Source organism: Macaca mulatta, chromosome 3 (assembly GCF_049350105.2).
Source record: "Macaca mulatta isolate MMU2019108-1 chromosome 3, T2T-MMU8v2.0, whole genome shotgun sequence".
Classification (NCBI taxonomy): domain Eukaryota; kingdom Metazoa; phylum Chordata; class Mammalia; order Primates; family Cercopithecidae; genus Macaca; species Macaca mulatta.
Window position 1 is genome coordinate 109698390 of NC_133408.1, and position 25981 is coordinate 109724370.

At 36.8% G+C, this 25981-nt stretch overlaps 1 protein-coding gene across 30 annotated transcripts in view; it reads right to left on the minus strand.

The window, feature by feature from the left end:
* HDAC9 (histone deacetylase 9) overlaps nt 1-25981 on the minus strand; it is a 914219-nt gene that overhangs the window by 411994 nt on the left and 476244 nt on the right. For all 30 annotated transcript variants that reach the window (XM_077998033.1, XM_028845978.2, XM_028845963.2 and 27 more), the window contains one exon: nt 666-907. In XM_077998033.1, coding sequence (XP_077854159.1) covers nt 666-907 — 242 coding nt within the window. The remainder of the gene's footprint in view (nt 1-665; nt 908-25981) is intronic.

A 25981-nucleotide genomic window follows, 5' to 3' on the forward strand; every position in this document is an offset into this window, starting at 1 on the left:
AATATGGATATATTTGTGCTAGAATAATTTAAACAACTTTAGTCTCAAATTGTCAACTACTCCCAAATACTTTCAATAAATCTTATCTACAGTCTATAAAAACATTTGTACCAGTTTCTCCATTTATAACTCCCTTAAGCTTTTTATTATACTATTATTATGAATGTATACATTATGAGTTTTTTTCTATAAGGAAGATTAGGACATACTCAGAACATCTACTTATACACCATGTTTGTTTTTCAAAAACAGCTGTCTTCACATAAGGTGACTAATTTATCCTTTCTCACAAATAGTATACGTAGACTCTTCAGAAATGAAATATAAAATGGGTCTTCTAGGCTCATGCTTCTTCCTGGTGGAGAACAGATGGGGCAAATGAACAAAATCACGTAGGAGAGAACCTAAAATTAGGATAGGAAGTTACTATTCCCTACTATTGATTCCATATGCTAAAGGATAAAGAAGGTCCCTCTGAGAAGCAAAACAGGTTTTAACAGGTACTTACCCAAAGTTTTCACTAGTAAAATCACAATTCCCTTCAAGCCATATATCCATGTCTTAATCACAGTGAATCTACCCGCAAAGTGTTCCCATGGGCACTGCTCATGCCCACCACGGTGCAGATTCCTGAGTAAGGTCACAGACAAAGAAGCATTTGCTACCTTGATATGCTCCTGAAGCTGAGCCTGGTGCTGCCGTGTCAAGTTCTCATGCTGCTTCTGAAACTCTGCTATCAGGAGCTGCTTCTGGATTTGTTGCTGCTGCTGGATAAGAAGTAATTCCTGCTGCAATTGCTTCTCACGGACAACAGGGTCCACCACGGGCATCATCATCCTGAGGTCTGTCCTTAGGTCTAAAGGTGAGATGGGCTCCAGGCCCACAGGAACTTCTGACTTCACATCCACTAAAGAACCAGAAAAAAAGGGAAATGGAGTGGAGGAGGGTAATAGAGGATTGGAAATTAGCACATTGATTTGGAAACAAATAAAAAGTATATGACATTATACCCTGTACAACAAATTTTATGCCAATGACTCTAGCCATTTCTTTATAATGATGATATAAAGGCATTTGTACATTAGTTTTGATAAATGGGCCATAGGCTAATTTCAGCAATTTGCACTCTTCCATGAATCTTCCACAATTCCCTTTTACAAACAGATGATTTCAATTGCTCTCTGGTATCGGCCATTCATAAAACTTATTCTACTGAACCCCTAACAACAATCAAGTCAGCGAGGACAAAAAAAAAAAAAAAAAAAATGGAATTATGTTGAGGAAAAGATGCCCTAAGAGAGAACTTCCACCATGACTAAATTTGTACACTTAAGAACATCTTCCTTTGTAATCAGAGTCAGAAGATATCTTAAACTTTACAAAGTAAAGGTTGTAATATAATGTATTTGCAGCACTGTTGGATGTACCAAAGACAGAATACAAAACTGCATGCTAAAATGTGGAAAACGGTGATTAACCACAGCAATGGTGCCAGATCCAAACATCAAGGAGTGAAAGTAGCCAAGTTTCTGAGTCCTGATGTTTAAATGGTAACAATCTGTATCTCAGCTACCTCACTCCTAAAATAAATAAGGTGGAAAAAGTATGAGGAAACTTAAAACAAGTATTTAATCAAACCACTGGAGTAAAAAAAGATTTGATGATCTGAGAATAACTATAGATGATAATATTTAAATTTATACAAATTAAATTAGAAAATAGATATAAAATTCTTAGCAAAAACTCTTAGTAGATAAGAATGCTGCTTTCTAAAGGCTTAGTTTAAGCAGAAAAACTCACAGACAGGGTAGCTATCCAAATATACCATTTATTTATTGTTGGTGTCCATTCTGATATTCTGAATGACCAGCATCCATGCCAATCTGGTTGTTAAATATTTTGAGTATGACCCTTACCCACAAGAATCAGGAAAATTGTGTAGTTCACTGTAAAAGGTTAAGCTAAAGACAACAGGAATTTTGGAGTGGAAATTGGCAAACTGGATTCCATGGCTTATCAAAAGAGGCCAGTCACTACTCAGATATAAACAATTATTGGTGGGAGTTGATGGGGGAAAAGAAAATATAGATCCAGTGTAGACAGAAATAATTGTTAACTGAAAATTAAATTGAAATATTTTTTGGGGGGTGGAGAGCTCACTTTTTCACCCAGGCTGTAGTGCAGTGGTGCAATTATAGTTTAATGCAGCCTAGAACTTCCTGGCTCAAGGGATCCTTCTGCCTCAGCCTCCCAAGCATCTGGGACTTTAGGTGCATATTACCATGACCAGCTAAATTTTTCTTATTTTTTTTATAGCTGGGGTCAGGGTAGTGGGGAGCTGGGGTGCTATCTTGCTATGTTGCCAAAGCCGGTCTTGAATTCCTGACCTCAAGTGATCCTCCTGCCTGACAGGCTCCCAAGTTCTGAGATTATAGGCACGAGTAACAGCACCAGGCTCTTCAAAAGTTTTAAATACTCCAGGAACCAAACAAAATGCTTCAATCTTTACATGTACCGGTTTTCAAATTCTGCTGTATAATCTAAATGCTTATTTGATTCTTTGATGTGTGTAACTTTGAAGATGTTATTAATTTCCCTAGGCCTCTGTTCCCTCATCTGTAACCTGGAGATAATAACAGTAAGTACTAATAGCATGTAGCACATCCCTTAACAGATGTTTGTTTTTGCTTTTTTATGATATAAAAATGGAAATTTCTTATATATTAAAATAAACCATCAATAGTAAGTAGCTAACAAAACAAAAATATTCGAAACAAATATGAAAATAAAATGGTACATAATTTCTACTAAATATTAGAAAATAAACACTAAAACATCTAGATCAAAACAAATAAAAGAATACAACAACTGAAAATCACCTTCACTAGTAAAGAATTGCAAATTAAGAACCGAAATAGAGCATCATTATTATCATATATATGACCCACGTATATACATAAGTGTGTACAATGCCCCATTGTATAGGCTAAGCGTATGACCAAAGAGACAATTATTTATTGCAAGTGGAGCTGTCAACTGGTAAAAAACTTATGCAAAACCAACTTGGTAATACGTATCAAGAGATGTTACATATTTCTACCATTCGATTCAGGTTCATCAACTCTAGGATTATATCTCCAGGAGATAATACTAAATAGGGAAAAAAAAATAGTCCAACGCTATATTATTTACTAGAGTTATATTATTGTTATTGAAATCACCAACTACAAGGAAATGTCTCAGCAAAATATGTCACATCCATTTGGTAGAAAAACTATGCATTCATTAAAAATAATGTTTATGGGAACATTAAAAAAGTTGTAACATTAAATGAAAAAAGTGATATAAGTGATATTTACACTATGACAACCATTTAAAATATATACATATAAGTAATGTAGTCAAAATAGATTTATCAAACCCCTTAAAGTCCGAGGCTTCATTCTAGATGTTGGAGTTTGGTATTTTAAAAAAAGACAAAAATTCGAGCCCTTATTGAGTATATATTCTACCACGGTTTTTAAGTCGTATTAGTTTTTAAATTCTAATAGCAATGACTGGTGATGTAGATAACAGAAGATGGCTGTATTTTAGGTGGAAATATGAATGATTCTCCCTTTACTTTTCTATATTTTTCCAAATTGCATCTAATGCTCTATTACTATAAGTAACTAACTTAGATTTGCAGATTCCAGTTTGGAAACTACAAAGTTAATTTTCCATGCGAATTTAAGAGTTATTTTCAGTGAGGAAAGAAAGGCTAACAGAAATCCTGTCTACAGATGTTAAGGCTTCATATACTTAAATGTCCTTGCTGGTCATCTGAGTTGAATGTCCATGTGCATGTGCCTGTGCTTATAGACTGATAGCAATCTTGGGTTGCTAACATTGGTTATTTTGCCATGGATTGACCAGAAGTTTGCACTGATGGTACTTTATGTGTCACTTTAACGAAAATGGGAAAATAATTTATAAATGAACTATAGGTTGATGGACATTGACTTCTCAAACATGATATCTGTGAAAGGAAAGAAATTAATCATGACAAGTTCAGATGCAAATTAGAATGATGGCCTGTAAGATCTCTTAATTGCAGCACCCAATGTAGAACTTTTAGTAAGGCTCTAGAGTAACATGAAATATTGAACATTAATTTAAAGAGTTGGCATAATTCCAACCAAAAGCAATGGCAGTTAAAGATATATTTCATTTTTACATTAAACAGGCCAACTACAGCCTTCAGCTTTTACATGGAAATCCCAAAAAACAAAGGTCAGAACTTAACCCTATAAAGACAAAATGTAAAAATTCAAGAGACCCTGGGGCCTCTTCTTGCTGGCATTCTTGTTATCCATGAACTTCAAACATCAAACCTCTAAAAAAATTTTTTTAAGATAAGAAAAAAAGTCCTACAAGTCTCTGAAACAGTTATTGTAAACCTCAAAGGGTAATTTGACTTCTTAACCTGCTATCCCAACAGAAATGATTGTGTCTAACTGCTTGCCTTTGTTCAGAGACTAATCACTAAATTGTGAAAAATCACCCTCAACTTACAAAAACTGCTCTTGATTATAAATAATTGCCCAAGACTGAGAGAAAGTGGCAGGCAAGATCCCAGTCTTTCATCCAATTTATTCAGCAGCAATCCACATTCCATTTGTCTAGACTAAATATAGCAGCGTTTATACAAGAAATCAATAGTGCTTGCAGAGAGGAGAGCATAGGCATGAATATTTCATCAAACTCAGAGAGAAATGGCAATCAGCACACTGATGGTTCTGTGCAGGTCATCTTTGGCCCGCTAGATTAGTTCCTGTTACTTGGACAATAGCTCATCTCTGCCTAATCATAATCATATCATAGCCATTCTTTCTATTTTTAACATTAATTGCATTGTGGGTGACAAAGGCTCATCATATTCCAAAAGGAATGTTGGATTTTTCTTACATCTTTTGTGACAGGCTGATAAGTCTCCCCAGGAGAAATAATAGTAACACAATACCAGGGCTGAGTTTCAACAAGTTACAGTCACTTTTACATCCCAGTATGTCTAAGAAAGGGCATTGTCCATAGCTTCCATATTATCATAATTAGAAATCAACTTACAGGGAAAAATTAACCATCATTTTTAACAATGGATAAATGGAATCATCTCTGTTCACAACATTCCTTGTCTGGGAACATGCAAATTCCTCAAAAATTACTTAGAGCAGGTGGCCAGTGATGCATATGTTATATTAGAAGGAAGCCGATGACAGCAAATATTAGTATTCACATTAGTTGTAAATAAAACATGTTTTTTAAACTGATCTCAAGACCTCTTGACACATGTAAGAAGGGACTATGATTTAGCTAGCTTTATTTGGACTCACCTTGTCTGTCTGAGGTTGCAAATAAATGCAAATGTATGCTATATTTATTATATTTCTATTATATGATTCACATTATTATATACCAAATGCCCAGTCAGAACATTTCCACATATATATTAACTAGTCTTAATTATTACCTTACAAAGTCCTGTCCATTCTTGACAATGTCTGTCTTATTTGTTCAATAGTTATTCCTTCTTTTTAATGTTTACAAGCTCAAGTGATTTTTAAGAAACATTTTGGTTTTTAGTGAACTTGTAAATGAAAGAGCTCTCATTTCAAAATAAAACCAAAATCCCAAATCATATAGGTGTTTATAATAATCACATTTATTTGACCATGAACACGAACATTCACGTTTAGCTTTAAATTTCTGTAACAATTTTTTTTTAATTCAAGGGTCATTAAAGAGTTCATTCAGAGTACTAAAGATAATCTAGTTACCATGGAGTATTGGTTACTTCTTCACTTTAGATGCTATTATTCATAGTATAATAAAACAGAATTTTCATATGTTCAAAAACTGGACTCTGGTTGCTACTTTATCAGTTGTCCTAAGCAAGATGCCATCCATTTTAATGTTTTAAGTAAACAACTTGCAAACTTCACGCAAGAAAACATTTTAAGAATACACAATTTTGTGCATGTACAACCATATGGCCCTTCTCAAAGCAGTAGAGTTCAAAATAATAGATTTTCACACACACACACACACACACACACACACACACACACACACACACGGGCATGGACAAAATCTCACCACAAACTCATATATACCAATTATTTAGTTAGGTTTTCCACTGAAAAAGGTGCTATAAAAATTGAAACCATGTTTAACAGCTTCAGTTAATATTTATAATTACAGAGGCCACAACTTGGTTATATCAACAATGCTGCCCAGAGCCATTTTATTCTTAAGTTCTTTTTACCTGGGAAATGGTTGTTCACAACACTGGCAATGGGACACATGAACTAAAATTTCTGGATTTGGGGATATACAAATGCTACTGTGATTATCTATTCTGCTTCTTCTGTTCCTCCCTTCATGCATGGAAACCTGTGAGAGTTTGGGCATGCTAACTCCATGGGAAGAGGCTGCCTTCTATACTGTTTTCTGCTTTAACAATGTTCAACCAAATATGTATTTAATATCAGTAGTTCAGGGTCCAGAAAAGATTGTGGAACAGATGTCTCAAGGTTTCCTTAATGTGTGATCCATAACAACAGTTTACTGCAAATTCTGCAGAAAAACCCTTATACAAAATTTCAACAGGAGTAGATATCTTCCATCAACTCCTTTTCATTTTATCGTTCTATCATTAACATTTTCATTTTTCTGTTCTTTGTTGCAGACTTTAATATTTGCCATGGCAGGCTGGTTCTATTAAATTACATTTACATGTATCATGATGATAACATGTCATCTCTAAAACTCTGATCAATACCAAGATGTGCACTGATGCTAACTTAGCAGGTGGTGTTAGAGATTACTTTCTCCTCTATGATATGTGCGGCCTTACCCTACTGTTTCTGTACTTTTTCAGCAAATCAAAATCAATAAGGAATAACTTCCTATAGAAATACTCAATACCAATTAGGAAGTTATCTGGTTTAAACTGTGACTCAAACTCTGTGCATGTACATATGCAATTCTACCAGTTATCTGGTCTGCTAACCTAACACAGTTTTCATTGGGAGCCTTCTTCAAAAGAAAATGAAGAGGCCTTGAGGACTGAATTTCCATGAGTAGCACACTGAAGTGTTTGTTCTAATCATACCATCTCATGTTGAAATATTAACCGCCTTGAAGAATCTAAAGAGTTTTCTCTGGGACGGCAATGAGAAATACCTAGCTTTCCAGAATTCAAGGATGCTAGCACCACTTCTTTACTATTGGTTATGTTCTTTGCCTGATAAATGTCCCCCAAAAAGTCAGATGTGATCTTCCATACCAGTTTATATTTCTCTCGGATGATGAATGTGGCCTTGGAATCACTGCTTCTAACCATCCTGAAATACGACGATGAGGGACTGGGGCCAGGCCTCTCATTCTCTGTGGAGAAGGGGCCTCCAGGGCTGGCCTACAGAGCAAAGCTACTGAGAAGAGTGACAGAAAACAGAAAACAGGTTTTCTTCGGGTAACATGGCCCAAAATCCACCTGGAGAAAGCTGATCACCTCTGCTCAGTAGTGCTTCTTTCCGCAGGCTAACATGTGTGAAGGAGTCATCACGAACAGCAGGCCAAAAGACCTTCGATATCATTGGGTGGAAAAGAGGAGAATGAATTAGGGCTGCACTACAGCTCAGAAGAAGCCCAGTCAAAGCTCAAACATTTTCCCTCAGTTTGTGGAGGTCACTCACCACCTTGTTTCTCTGGCTTCAACATCACAAAATACTCACAGTTCCCTGAAGCTGCTAGGTCCGGAGCAGAGCACTCTGGGAAAGGGATCTTTGGGATTCTAGCTCCTGAAGGTCAAGCTAAGCTGGTGGGGATGGAGGTAGAGATGGAGGTGGAGGCAGAAGTGGGGGCATGAGCAGGGAGGATGTGTGTGTTGAGGGGAGAGGGGACAGCTGTCAAGGATTTTTTATTTTTTATTTTTTTTAACAACTTCTTCTTTTTCCGTCTCATTCTTTCTATCCACGCTATGTATTACGGATTGGGTTTCGTAAATACTGTTTGCCCCAACAAATCTTACCACAGACAAGTTTCACCAACACCTCTCTAGGCTTATCTCTTGCTACCTTTTTTGGAGGGTAAACCACAGTCTCTAACATATAGTTTCCTTCCTGCCTTTCACACTATGTTTCTTGCCCGTGTCTTCCTTCTTTATCAACTTAATTCAACAAACATTTTTTGAGCATATGCTATTACTCTGCTAAACACAATGAAAATAAAAATAAAAAGTATAATGTGGTCCCCGCTTGCCAAAGCTCACAATAAAGTGCATATAAAATGGGGTTGGGCAGGGTGGGGCAAGGTAATCAGGTTCTGTGAATAGGAGAAAGGCATGAGAGAGGCATACAACTGAAAAATAATGTCCTATGTCATTTGTTACGGAGAAATTTTGAAAAAGAGAAACCACTGACTATTTCAGGTAAAGTCAGAAAAGGCTTCACAAAGAAAGCATGTTTGCCTAACCCTCCCTACGCCACCAAAAACACAGAGATGTAAACTCAGGGCCGAAGAGCATACACACAGGAACAGGAAAAGAAAAAGGAAACTGCAATGACTTGTGATTGGACTCTACTAGGCACAGGTGGAATGAAAGGTCAGAAAGGTAGACAGGAGACCTGGTTATTTCACAAAACAAGCAGTGTGGCAGAAGCCATGGCCACCAGTGTCAGAGAGACAAGTTATTCAACCCCTCAGCAGCCTCTGAGTTTATTCCCTTACAAAATCTGGCCTATTTAGTTGTGAGATGTAAATGAGACTTTAAAAACTTTCCCTTATTTTGTGAACACTAACTGACATATTGACATCAGATGATTTAAAGTAGAATAAAGGCATGAAGGAACAGTTTATGTCTGGTGGAAGTATGTCATGGAATGGGAAACAAATGGAAAAGAATCTCTCTCTCTCTCTCTTTCTCTCTCTCTCTCTCTCATTTTCTCTCTCTCTGCAGATCCCTTCCATTCCTAGGGCTTTGCTTCCTCTATGTTGACAATTCTATCTCCAGCTTAAACATCTATTCCACCAAATGTGCAACTCATATGTACAGGTACTACTGGGACTCTCTTTAGCTCTCTCTTACTGTTCTTTTCTCCAGTATCCCCATTTTTTTTTTTTTAATCATTGAAGACACAGGAGAAACAGAAGTGATAGTGACTCCTCTCTCTTCTATTATCTATATCTAATTGACAGAAATTAACTTTCCTACTCCTAATTATTTTTTTTGAGACAAAGTCTCACTCTGACAGCTGGAGTACAGTGGCCCGATCCGGGTTCAAGTGATTCTCCTGCATCAGCCGCCCGAGTACCTGGGACTACAGGAGTGTGCCACCATGCCTGGCTAATTTTTGTATTTTTAGTGGAGATGGGGTTTTACTACATTGGCCAGGCTGGTTTTGAACTCCTGACCTCAAGTGATCCTCCCACCTCTGCCTCCCAAAGTGCTGGGATTACAGAGGTGAGTCACCCCGACTGGCCCCTACTCCTAAATAGTTTTTGAAGCCATCAAGGTCTCTCCACCACCGCTGCCTGTTTTATTGAAGTACTTCTTTTAGGTTTCTGGCTAACACTCATCAGTGGACCCTTTGTCTCTAACATGGCTGGCCTGTTTCTCCATAGTGTGCTTTCTCTGTATAGCTGGGGTCAGGGTAGTGGGAGCTGGGGTAGTATCTTGCTATGTTGCCAGCCTCAATACTACCTGTCCTCCACTCACTCAAGCCACACAGATTTTTCAGTTCCTTAAACATGCTGTGCACTCCAGGGTCTCAGAGATTTTCCATATGTGTTCTCTCTTCCTAAAACCTTTTCCCCAATACCAACACATTTCTCCAGATTAGTCCTATCCTTCATATCTTAGCTAAATCATGATTTAATATAGATGTTTTTCTTAGTTTAATTTTTCCAATACATTTCTCAGTTCTTTTCATAACATTCATTTGTCTATCTTTGCCACTATTCCGAATTTCATGAGGGCAGGGACTATGTTTTCAGTGCTTAGCACAACATGAAAACATAGTAAGGCCTCAGTGCATGTGTGGAATGAATGAATGAATAAATGAATGAATAATAGTCTCAAGAATATTATGGGAATAAAATTAGTAACACATGTATACATCTGCATGTATATGTTCACATACACACATACCCAATTAAAATCCTAAAGCAACTACTTACTGGGCTTTTTGACTGTTTGAATTTAAAAATATGCTATTTTACTACTTAAATTTTTAAGTTAATGCATTTCTGGCAACACTGCATAAGTATTTGAAAACAATCTGAAAAGTTTTTCCACCCAAGGTGTCATTTTGCATTTCCTAGACTCCACCATATCTCTTAAAATTCAATGTGCTGACACGTGACAACCATCACAATGGAGTAAGTGAACAGTGAGGAAAAGAAAACTTACCCATTCATGCTGTTTGCCTTAGTAGGGATAACCAAGTATAGGCCACATCGTGAATTATTTAAATAATAATGCCTAATTCATGATTGAATACTCCATGTTATATTATTGAAAATTACACCAGAACTGGTAAGCTGCAAGCTAAGAGTTTTTTTTTCAAATCTTCCATTTTAAAGATAAATAATTAAATTAATAAATGTAAATCTAAAAGGTAAATCCTTTTAAAGTTATTTAATCAAAATTCTTTGACATTTTAGCTAAAATAACCAACAGTTGAATTTTGAATTTTTTTTTTTGAGACATGATGAAATGCTTATTACTGAAGGCTCTTCATTAAAATGTGTAGTCTTGAAAGGCAATTTTTTTCAGGAAAAGTAAATTAAGAAGTTTGAATTTGCTATCACCAAAAATAGAAATTGGGAAAACATGTGACGGCAGTGGCTGGTCTGCCCAGAAGGGCTGCTGCCATGACACCAGCTGCAGTGGGGGCGGGGGCTGCCCACTCCATGTAGCCCGCAGGAGCTGGGAACAGGCGGGAGCCCCGCCTGATTCCGAGTTGAGGGGCAGAAGCCCCACCCTCCTGGGTGCAGCTGCAGCTGTGGACCCAGGTATCCCTGTGCACAGTCGGGGACCTGGTAGGTTCTCTGCTCCCCACAGGCTTGGAAGTGCTTGCTCCCGCTGCCTGGCCTCTCCATGCTCCCAGCACTCGCTCTGATTTCGAAGCGAAGTTCAGGTCAAGACCAGGCACTGTCGCAACCCGGCTGGGTATGTGCATGCTCAGGGCAGCACTGACCCACCAGTCCCCTGCTGTCTTGGCCTTCTCTGGACTTGGACACCAATAAGCATGAGAAGAATGAGAGCAGCTCAACAGGGGCCTGCAGGTGCCCCTCGGCAGCAACAACCTGGGAACCGTGAACGACATGATTGATGGCAGCAGGAGGCAGACAAGTTCCTGGGTAGAAAGGGGAGGGTCCCTGGTGAAGCCCACCTTCAAGCTAGGGACAGTCAAAAGCCTAGGGGCCAGACCGTCAGTTCCGTGGACCAGAGTGAGAACTTCCGGTGCTTTATCCGGGCCCACCCATGGCCGTCCCTGGACCAATTAACACGCACTCCCTCTCCTCTGAAGTGCATAACCCTGGACTCAGCGGACTCAGGCAGAGGATGGGACAACCTGCTTGCCGATAGAAGCTACCCGTTCTAGGTCACCTCTCCGCGGAGGGCTGCACAGACGTCTGGACTACTAACTGTGGGAAGGAGATACCCACTGCAGGTCTCCTCTCCACTGAGAGCTGGACACGTGTTGGGATGACCTGCCTGGAGAAAGGAGCTAACCACTGTGGGTCTCCTCTCCACTGAGAGCTGGACACTCGTCAGGATGACCTGCTTGCAGAAAGGAGCTGCCCATTTGGGGTCTCTTGAGAACTGTTCTGCCGATCAGTGAAGCTCCTCTTCGCTTTGCTCAGCCTCCAGCTGTCCGCATACCTCATTCTTCCTGGGTATGAAACAAGAACTCGGGACACATCAAATGACGGGACTAAAAGAGCTTTATACAAACAGGGCTGAAACACGCCCTCCCGCTTGTCATGTTGTGGGCCATGAGGAGAGAGGGGCTGTGGCCCTTTGGGGAGCCCCCCGGCTCCCTGAGCCAGGGCTGTGACACTCTCTTTGGGGTTCAGTGGTTCCAGGCATCTCCAAGTTTCTGGGTGCCACTATGTTCCCTTCATCCAGACACGGATGCCCACAGCAGAAGCCACGTGCAGTATATGTGCTCCAGCCTCAGCCTCCTCGCATGGAGCTGGCACCTGCGCTGTTGCCTGGAGCTGCCTGCCCACCACAGCAGCCGGTGTGCCTGGCTGTGTACAGTGGCTAGACCCTGCACTCACTCACCCACACGCCCCTCACTGTTTCACGCCTTGCTAGTACTTGGCAGGTGTGGGATCTGGGCTGGTAGCAAAAGCCGAGTGCAGTCTGTTGAGTCAAGCGGGTGGAAAGAAACGGGCATGAGCGATACTCGGGCAGAAGGCACCACCTGCCACAGAGGTTTCTGGCTGGTGAAGCAACACCCTAGGGATCCCGTGACATAAGCAACACAGCCTCAGTTTGATAACAATACTGCCCAAATTGCACTTTAGTAATGCAGATAGTTTTAGCTGCTTTTCCACTATTAATATGATAACATTATCATGGAATAAAAAGAATTACTAAATTATCAAACATGAAAGAATCATTTTATAACAAGAATTATTTAAACTGACTAATCCAGAAATACAATTCTCCCTCAGTGATTCTGTTCAAGTTATCCATGTCTTTAGTTTCTTAAAGTGAACTACTACATGGCATAAATGAAAAGAAAAAAAAATGCAAAAAGCAACCTGTGCTTTGATTTACTATTCTCTTATTTCCCAGGGGTCTGAACAGGAAACAAAAATAACCACAAATGACTAAAATATCAGTAGGCCTTGAAATATCAACATTTAAGTTACAGCAAGCTAACTTCTTACTCAAAGCCTTTACTATTCTGATTTACTTAATTCAAACTCCCTGTCTGCAAATATGCTTTTGAATTAAGCAGTCATAACAAACCATAACACAAACATGAACTGCTAACTAATTTCTAATGGCCACTTAGTTCTAAAGTATCGCAATGTTTGCTAGTTCTTTACTATTTAAGAACTGGGTAAAAGCTTTATTCAGCTCCTTGCACTATGGAAACAAAATCAACCCAATTTATGGGACTCCAAGGTAATAGAAGCTAAGAACTTACATTAGTTTGTAATCCATATTATTTTGTAATTTGAGATTAGAATTCAATTTGATATAAAGGTACCTGAAAATGAAATCTTGATAACATTTGAAATTTTAATGTTTTAAAATAGAAAATACAGGTAATAATTTAAAAGACTTACTTATTTAGCCAGATCCAACACTCTTCCTCTGGGATCTAAAATAAATTGACTTTTAAAGGAACTATGAGGAAGATGGTGCAAACCGTCCCCTTTCCCATATTTTTTTTTACAACTTATATTTTCTTCTAGGTCACAGACAAATACTTGGAGTTATAAGGAAATCCTCTGCCTCAAATATAGGGTTTCAAAATGAGAGGGAAGTTTTCTAGTCATTTGAAATAGCTATTTGTCATATTTGAATATGACAAATAGTCATTTGTGAAAATGACATGTTTGTGAATATGACAAAATAGTCAAATTTCCAATTTGACTAATTTGACTATTTCAAATAGCTATTTCAAATGACTAACAAAACTTTCCTCTCATTATGCAACCCTAATATTTGAGGCAAGGGATTCCCTTATAACTTCAGAACCTAGTATATTATGTAGCTTATACTATAAATTTAATAAATGTTAGTTGAATAAATGATTGTTCTTAGCAAATACCCTTCTCTAACAACATTCTTTCTGAACAAATTACTCAGCAAATAAACTTTTTCAAAATGTTCCCACTCTTCTATCAGGAACTCTTGCTTACAAAAGCACAACACTATGTGCTATTTTGACAGAAAAAAAAAAGTTTTATCAGTGCGTGCTTCCTGCCACCAAGAAAGAATTACCTTTAGCCAGCACAAAATAGTTGAATATTTTCTGAAAGCCTCAATGCTTAATATGTTTAAGACAACAACATACATGAAAATATGCATGAAAAGTAGGAAAAACAAAGCTGAAATGCCATGTGTGATACCTCCCTTCTCCTCTGCGATTCAGACCATGTCTTTGCCTTTTCTCTGCTCTAATCTTTTCAGTCCTGCAGAACAGGAATCGGGTTTCAACCAATGCTCTTATCTTTTCTCCAGAATTCAGATGTTTTCTAGTTCTGAGTAAATCTTTATTACCAAAAAAAAAAAAAAAAAAAAAAAGCTTAAAGCCCCACTGAAACTCCTAATATAGGACTGCAATGGCTTTTAGAAAAGAAAAACATTTCTTTAAATGGCTGGATATTTTCTTATCATCTTAAAATCTTACGAATAGTTCCAACATATAAAACCAACACGAGTGCAAATATTTTAGAAAAGAGGGAGAGGAAGAACCAACATTCTATCCTCTCACTTCCTCCCCTATTCCTTTCCCCCAGGGAATCCAGACTCCATGGAACTCAGTTTGAAAATCCGTGTTATAAGGGCATTATTTGTTTATTTTGCCAAATTCAAATCACAGGCAAATTACATTACTGTTTTTTCAAAGAAAATGCCACTCTTGTTTATGAGAATTGAAATTATGGGAATTTTAAAATTTTGAATTAAAAATAATAAAGTTATACTCTGTACATACGATTTAGAAAAAAATGGAATGTTAAAACATTTTAAAAATTCATGTAATGTGCTCATATTTCAAGCCTTGCCAAGCTAAATGGATTGGCAGTTATATTTATGTTATTGCCACATGGTGGCACCACTTTTGCTCTTAAAGAGAAATACCCAGTAACCTTTGTCAGGAAGCACTTTGGATATGTGAGTTTTAAAATAGGTGAGTTTTCAGGTCCTAAGCATTATAGTAAAATGTGATGTCCCTATATGTACTGATTCCAAGTTTGGTTTTCCAAACATGGGTAAGCACAAAGAGTAACAGCATAATTTTGGCCAGTCTCCCAAGTTTCTCTTATTCTAATTTGAATTATGGAACCAACACTAATTACAGCACTTACTGTGTAACAAATATTGTTCTGAATGCTTTATAAAGTAAATATTTATTCAATTCTTCTTTATGAGGTTGCAATATCTAGTAACCTATGGAACAGACGTGATTAGGATTCTTATTTACAAATGAGGAAAATGGAGGCCACAGAGGAACTTGGCCAAGGTCACACACCCACTAAGAGGTACAACAGGAATCAGAACACACACTGTCCAGCTCCAGCATCCATGATCTTAACCACTCCATTCCGATTCTATTTGACTTCTAGAAAATAGGCTTTTCATTTTATTTCTACACATTTCACTCTGGAGTATACCTTGATACAGATGAAACTGAAAAATTTTTGTTAAAATAATATTACATATTTTTGTTTTTAAAGGTGAAGAAAAACATTTGTTCATAATTGTCAATATATTCCACAGAGACATGTGTAACTGAATATATTTCTTCATATTTTGACACATTTCTGTATTTTCAGGTGAGTCTAAAGCATCTTTCTTACACGTGTATTTCAGCACTCTTTTTAAGGAACAATTCTGTACTTAAGAATTCCAAATTTGATATTTCACCCTTTTCTTTTAGCTATGCAAAATTTTATTGAGTCTAGGCAATTAGCATTTTTTTTTTTTTGGTTCTGTTTTTATTTTCCTTAAATTCATTATGGCTTTACTCTCCAATCTGTGAATCTAGTGATTCACAGGTAAAGACTGCCTGGTAATGAAACCACCTTTGGTACTTGATTAACTAAATCCCATTGGGTTATATCAGACAGAAAGAGAGACTAAATCATAATTAACTGTAAACAGTGTTAATGAGGTTTGGGTGTATTGTTCATAAATTTTGAGATTATTTTTTAATTGAAGAAAGTAGTAACAAAAAGGAAGAGGCAGCTGTTTTTTGACAGTATGAGAAAAGATTTGAAAAGACAGACTGTGATGGTCTATTTTTTTTAATTTCAGTTTTTTTTTTTTTTTTTTTTGGTTCCTTGTGCATCATAAAAGACAATTACTGGCCATTAAGGCACAACTAATTAGAGAAACAGAAGGTTCTACCACAAAGAAGAGCCTAAAGCTGTCAGAAAAATCCACTTTTTACATATACCTAAATAAATAAATATCTGTGCATTAATTGAAGACATTCATAATTTGGCATAAGAAAATGTAATAATTCTTCTCTGTGGCTTCTATTTAATTAGACTGTCATTAGAATTTCTATTTCTGGCAGAACTCATAGTATCTGTTTATAGAATTAGCCAATATTGAGAAAACCATCAGCATTACAGAATGCTTCTCAATACTCTAAGCACAGCTCTGAGATATCAGTCTGTAATTTGAGCCATACCTCTTTGTACAATCAAAAGTATAAGAAATTATTGAAAATATTTACAATGGGCCGGGCGCGGTGGCTCAAGCCTGTAATCCCAGCACTTTGGGAGGCCGAGACGGGCGGATCACGAGGTCAGGAGATCGAGACCATCCTGGCTAACACAATGAAACCCCGTCTCTACTAAAAAATAGAAAAAACTAGCCGGGCGAGGTGGCGGGCGCCTGTAGTCCCAGCTACTCGGGAGGCTGAGGCAGGAGAATGGCGTAAACCCGGGAGGCGGAGCTTGCAGTGAGCCGAGATAGCGCCACGGCACTCCAGCCTGGGCGACAGAGCGAGACTCCATCTCAAAAAAAAAAAAAAAAAGAAAAAAAAGAAAATATTTACAATGAAGGTAACCATGCAGAAGAGGAGTTAGGAAACTGTGGCTCATGGGTCAAATCCAGCTTGCCTAATTTTTTAGGGCCTGCAACCTAAGAATGATTGTTACATTTTTAATGGTTGGGAAAAATTTTTTTTAAGGAAAAATATTTTGTGACATAAAAATACATGAAATTCAAATTTCAGTGTTTACAAATAAAATTTATTGGAACACAGCCACTATCATTCACTGACTTACTGTGTATAGCTGCTTTTGCACTACAAAGTCAGAATTGAATGCCACAGAGGTAGTACAGCCTGCAAAATCTCAAATATTTATTATCTCCCCTGACACAAAGTTTGCGAACTTCTGCTCCTGAGAATCAATCTATGTCCAAATTTTATTTTATTTATTTTATTTTATCTTATCTTATTTTATTATTATTATTTTTTGAGACAGAGTTTTGCTCTTGTTGCCCAGGCTAGAGTGCAATGGCATGATCTAGGCTTACTGCAACCTTCGCCTCCCAGGTTCAAGTGATTCTCCTGCCTCAGCCTCCCGAGTAGCTGGGATTACAGCTATGTACCACCATGCCCAGCTAATTTTGTATTTTTAGTAGAGACGAGGTTTCTCCATGTTGGTCAGGCTGGTCTCGAACTCCCAACCTCAGGTGATCCACCCGCCTTGGCCTCCCAAGCTTCTGGGATTACAGGTGTGAGCCACTGTGCCTGGCCCAATTTTTATTCTCACATGGTGGGATGTCCCTGTGACAATCAAATTTCCAAGCTACCTCTCTGCTGTAATGGTTGAATGAATTAGGTTAAAAGTTATCATAGTGTATTTCATCTAAAATAAAACATAGTTAGGAAATAGAATATAATGACAGGAGAACACCAAGTAAAAGAAGTTCTAAGTATTTTCACTAGACTGATATATTAATTTTAGACTTTGTTGATTGCTCTTCACAATATGCAGTCAACTGGAAAACAAAAATACAAATAAGAATGATGGTACTTTAAAATGAGCAACATATGATGAGCGCTAGCTATGACTTTTGGATGGACTTTCTCTTTGAATACAGTTTTATTATTATCCCCATTTCACAGATGAGAATAATGAGCACTAGACAGCTTACAGTTAACTTTGCCATTGTCACATATACAATATTAGCTTTCAGTGTTTTTTTATCTTGCATATTTAATAATATGGTAAATACTAATTTAGAATGGTATTAATGAAATACCCTGTATAACATTCCATACTAAAAGATTCAGGAGGGTTCTCCTAAGTTATCTCTTTTTCCATGAGACAGAGATAATATACCCTTCAATAAGCTACAAATAGAACAAATACTTGTTCAACTGAAATTTCATTTAATAAATTATAGCGAAAGGCACAAACTGTTCCAATCTGTGCAGCAGTTGCTACATAATTCCAAGCTTACAAATATATATATCTTATATGTATAAACTAACAAGGCACCAGTATATTTTATAGAAACCAACATTGGAATGGGTTTTGCAAAGGGATGGTTAGAAATTAAAGGATATTCTGTTCATTTGACATTTAAATGTTTGTTAATGTGTGGGTTGATATAGTTTATTCTGAATGTTTTAAAACCTTGAGGTTTTAAAGAAACATGTTATACACTTCAAAGCTGTAATAATAATACTATGAGTTTGGCTATCGCCCTAGTAATAGATCTGTAGTCAAACCACTACAGAAATTTTGTGCTTCATATGAAATAGTTCTGGTAGTTAAGTATTGTTTAAAAACTATGGGAAAAATATTTACCCAAATGCTGTTCCAGATATTAATGCAAATTTAAATTTATATAACCCAAGATCATAGGAAATATATTGCTAATCATAGAGTTTAGCAAAGCCGTTCTGAATCAAATGGCTTCTGCTTATTTTCCACAAAATTTATAATATAACTTAGATCAGACCAGTAGAACATGCAGTAGCTCGAGAACACATTATACAAAATTTTAAGTTCAAGCTTTTAAAAAAATGCTTTAAATGAATTGCTTGGAATTTATAAATCTTGAAGCTAAAAAGGTAAGTATTATCATGGTTAAACAAAAGAAACAAGAGAACAATAAACAGTGCAATTTTTCTCTATCCTAAGGTAAATGTTCTTGTATAGGGGTTATTCAGGTTTCCACTCCTTGCCCAGTTAGCAGGGAGAAGTATAGCGATAGAACCCCATGCGATTCCTTAGTTCAACACAGAAATTCAACCCACCACGTTAGGCCTGTCTTGGTTAGATTTATGTAGGCGGTTCACTTGGGCTTATTCCCCCCAAGATAAATTTGGCATGCTGCAGGACATACTCAAAGCCAAGGTTCACAAACTACTGGGCATGTCTGGAGAGCAGGTGGGGCTGGCACTGCAGATGTCTATTTGCATAAATGACTAAGGCACCACCTAAGAAAAACTCATCTTTAGCAAAGAGGAAGCTAGGCCTTGCGACACACTTGACCTGATAACCTCAGGACCTGAGGGAAGGTTTGATTCTGAACATACGGTACATCCTTCCTCTGTCCTCTCTCACCTCCAGGTCCTAGAGTACAAACCTACCATACCCACTACACTGCTCTCAAAATGCTTTCACCAAACTTGTTGGTAAGGAATCTTTGTCTTCTTGCTTGATTCTCACAAGCATGGGATACAGTTATTTTAAAGAACAAGTAATGAATAAATTAACATCTCTATCAGTCTACTCTCAATTGCTGGCTAATGCCCAATATCTTGTCAATGTAAAGAAACAGAATTTGGCAGAAAGAACAGTGTCACCAGTTCTACTCTTGATTAGTCCACGTCTATGGATCCTGGGTTTCTCATGTATAAAACAGATAAAACCAGGGAGCTAAAATAATGATTCCCAAGGCTTTCTCTACTGCCAAAGCAGTAAAAATTGTGTGTATGTGTGTGTGATTTCCTTTTTTAGTATTTATCAGAAAGTATATCTCATGCAAAAGGCAACTGCTGTTGGCCTTCATTGACTTCTTTGGGTAAATCAATAACCACCAGAACAGGTTCTGATGTAAAGAAAGGGAGAGGTACTAGGAAGCAAGCAGGATCCCTACCAGATAAAAAATGACAGAGAATTGAAAGCAGGAACTTTGAAGAAAGCTTTATCTAATTAAAAACTACCCTAGAACAGGCTTTGCCTGATATATAAAATTCAATTGTGGTCAAAATTGTTTTATTCCTTGATTGTGATATTTGGAAATCTCTCCTCAAACTTTCCATAATAAATAGCAAAATATTACTTTCCATTTTCTGTCTCAATGAAAACATCACTTTCTACAATAGTTGCTTCTTAAGGGGGTGGAATGCACAAAAATATCTACTTTTTGTAATGTTACTTAGGAAAATAAGAATAGACATTTTCCTCACCTAAAAGGTTTTTACTATACAGCAATACAATACCCAGTTTGAGAAAAATTAGAAATATTATTCTGATCCTATGAAATATGATGGTTATTCAACAGCTCCCACATTGCTTAATAAAGAAACAGAAAACTGCCCAGAATTAGAAACCACTAAGCCAATTAAAGTTGCTAGGGTAAAACTGAAAAAAAAATTACCTAGATTATAAATATCTTAGAATTCTTTCTTTCTTTCTTTTTTTGGTTAACATAAAAAGATTTCATTACTTGCAAAGGCTTATATAAATAAAATTAAAGCAACATCACCAATTTGCTTTTATTATTTCAGTGCATTTAGATATTTCAAAATGCACCCTGTTTTATTATTATTATTTTTTTTTTTGGCTGAAAGAATTTCCCACCTTTTTTTTTTTTCTACAGAAGTACCCTACACTGTCCAAAGCATGTAGTCCTGTTCAACAGCTAAAGAACTCTTCTCCTCCTCCCTCTCTAATTTGGCTTCAAGTCAAGGCTGTTTTTCTCATTCCAACTGTTTTGGACATATGCTGGCCCAACTAACAATGGTAAACACAGCAAGCTGTCTCTGATATGATGCTGATTAAGTAATCTTGTGAGCAAGAAGAGTTTGGATATTAAGATGCTAAGGAAAAAATTCCTCTCAGAAATTCTCTGCACTTTGAAAAATATTTGGATTCTTGATTTTACATTATATGATAAACAAACCATAGGATACTTTAAAAAAAATACATTTATTTGGCTGGGCGCGATGGCTCACACCTGTAATCCCAACACTTTGGGAGGCTGAGGCGGGCAGATCACCTGAGGTTGGGAGTTTGAGATCAGCCTGAATGACATGGAGAAACCCCGTCTCTACTAAAAGTACAAAATTAGCTGGGCATGGTGGTGCATGCCTGTAATCCCAGCTACTTGGAAGGCTGAGGCAGGAGAATCACTTGAACTCCGGAGGCAGAGGTTGCAATGAGCCAAATCGTGCCACTGCACTCGAGCCTGGGCAACGAGAGCAAAACTCTGCCTCAAAAAATTAATAATAAGTAAATAAATAAATAAAATACATTTATTCAATGCTGGCTTAGGCATTTGAAATATGAAAGAAAGAGCCTAAGATGTGGTCATTATATTCATGGATTTTATAGTTTAAAATAAGGGCAAGTAGAGGAAACAGTGGAAGCCCAATGATGAGCTTAAAATAACATTGTAAAGACGTTGCTTCGTCTTGCAGGAAAAAAAAAAAAAAAAAAGGTATAAAATTGAAATTTTGAGGACTTTGAATAGTGTTTCAATAAAATCTAATGGTAAAATATTAATACAAAAGTAGTCTCTTGATGAAAAGGAATAGGTATAGAGGCCCAGTGACAATCATAAGCATGTGGTATAAGACAATTGGAAAAAATATAAACATTGTAGTGCATATAATTCCTATTTAGAATAAAAACATTAAAAATGGACATCTTCTATCCTGTTTTTGAATATTAGAATTGGGCACTTATTTTTCATTTAACTTAGACTGCTATATGCCAGCTTCCTCTCAGTATGCAAATAGAATAGACAAAACCAAATTGGAAAATAAAGCCAGGAATACAAACTGTCTTTTAAAAAATACTTGGAAGCTTAATAGAAATAAGCAAGCCCCCCCAAAAAGGGATTACCTCACACTTGAGAAAACTGTAATTTCTCATTTATTTTATCAATAAAGCTCTTACTGGGTTGGTACTACCTGTAATTTGACAGACATAAAATCAGGACAGATTAATTAATTTATAACCATGGACAATTTTTTTTTCAATTGTATGGTTGCAACTGTACTCAGTTTTCTTGTTTCTAAACTATGCAGGCCTTGAACATAGGAAGATGAGAATAGTCATTGTTCTCAAAAAATTTATAATCTGGCCAGGTGCAGTGGCTCACGCCTGTAATTCCACCACTTTGGGAGGCCCAGGCGGGCGGATCATGAGGTCAGGAGTTCGAGACCATCCTGGCCAACATGGTGAAACCCTATCTCTACTAAAAATACAATTAGCTGGGTGTGGTGGCATGCACCCATAGTCCCAGCTACTTGGGTGGCTAAGGCAGGAGAATCGCTTGAACCTAGGACGGAGGGGATGCAGTGAGCCACGATTGTGGCATTGCACTCCAGCCTGGCGACACGGCAAGACTCCGTCTCAAAAAAAAAAAAAAAAAAAAAAGCAGCAAACCAACATGGCACATGTATACTTATGTAACAAACTTGCACGTTGTGCACATGTACCCTAGAACTTAAAGTATATAAAAAAAATTATAATCTAAGTTCGTAGGGGGGGTTGGGTGGTTCTGAGGGAATTGATGGCAAGAAAACATACCAAAGATACAGAGTATGATATGGGCAATACTGATGATTTGAACAGATAACTAGAGATGGTGACAGGTGCCACGTTTTGAGACTTTTCTCTATAAAGAATTTTTTGCTAAGCACCTTAAATACATTGTGTAATCATAGAAACAGGAAAAATTAATTCTGCCTGTAGGGATTACATGAAAATTTTCTGAGTAAAAGATATTAGGGGATGGAGAGTGGGGAAATAACTAAAATAAACTAACAACAGCAACAAAAGAAGATAACAAAAACATAACCATTGAATAACTGAAGTTTTTTTTGGGGGGGGGCTTATATATTTTATATTTCAAACGCTTAACACAGATAGGATGGAAAAAAAAGATGACTTTGAGAGACATTTCAAGGTATAATAGCAGGATTTGAAGATCAATTGTATAAAACAAGTAGAAATCCTTTTTTAAAAATCACTGATATATCGAGATTATAATAGTACTATTATGGCCATGTTGAACTTTTTGAAATTAATTTTAAAGTCAGTGGGCAACATCACTTGAGAGCAAAAATGGGAGCACATAAATGGAATAAATTTTCTCAGTCATCACAAAAGTTTTCTGTCAAAATATATCATATTTACAAAATCTTAGAAAATTTGATCAGTAAGTACAACCAAAACAAATAACAAATCAATAAAACATGACCTACATCAAAAAGAACAAAATTGTTGAGCATAAATTTAACAAAAGTGCAAACCTTGTACATTGAAATTGCAAAACTGTATGGAAAGAAATTAAAGGAGATCTAAATGAACGAAAAACATTTCATTTTCATAGGTTAAAAATATTTAATATTACTGAGATAGCAATACTACCCAAATTGATCCACAAATTCCATGAAATCCCTACCAAAATTTCATCTTTTTTCCCCAGCAATTGACATATGAATCTTAAAGTTAATATGGAAATGGAAGAGACCCAGTATAGCTAAAACAACCTTAGAATGGAAGAACAATATAGAGGACTCATACTTTCCAATCTCAAAACTTATTACAAAGGTATAATAATGAACAAAGAAGTACTGGCATAAAGACAGATGTACAGATGAATGATGTAGAATTTAGAATCCAGAAATAAAACATTATATTTATGGTTAATCAATTTTAGACAAAAATGTTAATGCAATGGGGGAAAATAATAGTTTTTCAACAAATGGTGCTGGGACAACTAATCACATACACACAGAAAACTTCAAAATGGATCATGTATTAAAATGTTAAGAGCGAAAACTACAAGAAAATACGTGAGTAAAACTTTGTGACTTTGGATTAAGCAATGGTTTATTAGGTAACAAATCAGAAGCAGAAGCAGTAAGAGAAAAACAGATAAACTGGACTACATCAAAATTAAAATTGTTGCTGAAAATAATACCATCAATCCACAGAATGGAAGAAAATAATTGCAAACCATATATCTTTAATATTCAGAGTGTATAAAATGAAATCTTACAACTCAATAATAAAAATACAAATGACCCAATTAAAAAATAAACAAGGAACTTGAAAAGACATTTCTCCAGAGAAGATATACAAATAGCCAATAAGCACTTGAAAATCACTAAACATTTTTAGTGTTTAGGGCAATGCAAATCAAAACTAAAATAAGATACCACTTTGCATGCACTAGAATGGCTATACTCAAAAAGATGTATTCTAACAAGTGTTGGCAAGTACTTACGAGTCAGCAAAACTCCACTCCTAGATAAATGCAAACAAAAAGATATCCACACAAAAACTTGTATATGAATGCTCACAGCAGTATTCTTCATGGCAGCCAAAAGGTGAAACAATCCAAATATACATCTGCTGATTCATTGATAAATAAAATGTGGTATATTCAAACAATGGAGTATTATTCAGCAATAATAACAACAAGTGAAGTACTGAGTTACATGCTACAATATGGGTAAATCTTAAAAACATGCTGAGTAAAGGAAGGCAGTCACAAGTGACCACATATTGTATCATTTCACTTATATCGAATGTCCAAAATGGGCAAATTTATAGAGATAAAAAAATACATTAATTACAGCTGGTAGTATGGAAAGGAGAATGGGAATTGATGCTAATGGGTCTGGGGTTTCTTTTAAAAGGGTAAAAAGTATTCTATGTTAGATTGTGGTGATGGTTGCACAACCATGTGAATATACTAAAATATACTCAATTGTATATTTTAAATAGGTGAATTTCATGTTATCTCAATAAAGCAATTAAAATAATCTAATTAAATTGTTTAGATATACTGAGATCTAGGAATAATAAAAGGTTAATATACAGAACAAAATATTTCTTCATTCAGAAACAAAGACAATCTCTGGGGAATTGGCCTATTTCCTTTAGAAATTTTAAAGTATGCTCAGTGAAGTGGCCAATGCCATATTAGTGTGCTCACTCTAGCTGTTCAGGTTACATTTTAATTCAATACATACTATTACCAGCTTCTTTTGGAGAAGCATATGTGAAAGCATCAACTTAAAATGCCACCAAAAATAACTGACACCTTTTAATCAAGACAATGGATCTTTCTATTTCTTCTATTCTAATCACTTGAAAGTGACAGAAAAATGATTTATTTTGTTTGTTTGTTTCTTTTTATCCCCTGACACTGAAGGTTTTCTGGTTTTCTGGGGCTGACTGAGACAGTATGTAAGAACATCAGTGGTATCCTTCAAAGGCGCCAGTGTCTTAATAAAATAATCATTTCCTAATGCCGGGAGGAGAGCACGGGATGAGGTGAGGTTCAAGCAAACTTCCAAATGTGTTATCTGACCTTCATGGCCTTCTGGCTTGGCCCCTTGCCTTTTCCTTAACATCTTCTTTCTCTTTACCAAGCTAATGCTCCCTCTCTGATTCCAGGGGAGCTAGTTCTATGGTCCCCACAATTGCCATGGCATCAAAATGCTTCACCTCTGTCCATGTCCCCTCTATCAAAACAGAACAGGCCTTTAATGAGGGGGCTTAATTTGTGCACTCACTCATTCAACAAATACATACTGTTTACTGGGTGCCAATCACCGTGTTGAGTCACAAAACAAGGCATTAAGTTGAAGAGAAAAACGCATATTCCACCACACTGTAGTGAAGAAGTGCTATGTAAGAGATGTGCACAGGGCACAACAGGCACACTTCACACAACAAGGTTTTGGAACCGAGTATATGCAGGAAACCAAGCAGTTGCCACGGAGGCATACAGAGGATGTTGGTGGCACAATGGTTAGTGTTGAGGGTGGGAAGGAGGTAGAAGCTAATATGACATCACAAAGAGGTTGGGACTTTAAGAAATTAATATGTATAGAGTGAATATTCTACAACAGAAACTACTATTTCCTTTAAATCGATTTTTCTCAGTTAATTCTCACAACTCCTAGAGGTCTTTAGTATTATGATTTCTAACTCACAGGTAGAATAGCAAGAGTGAGCCGGT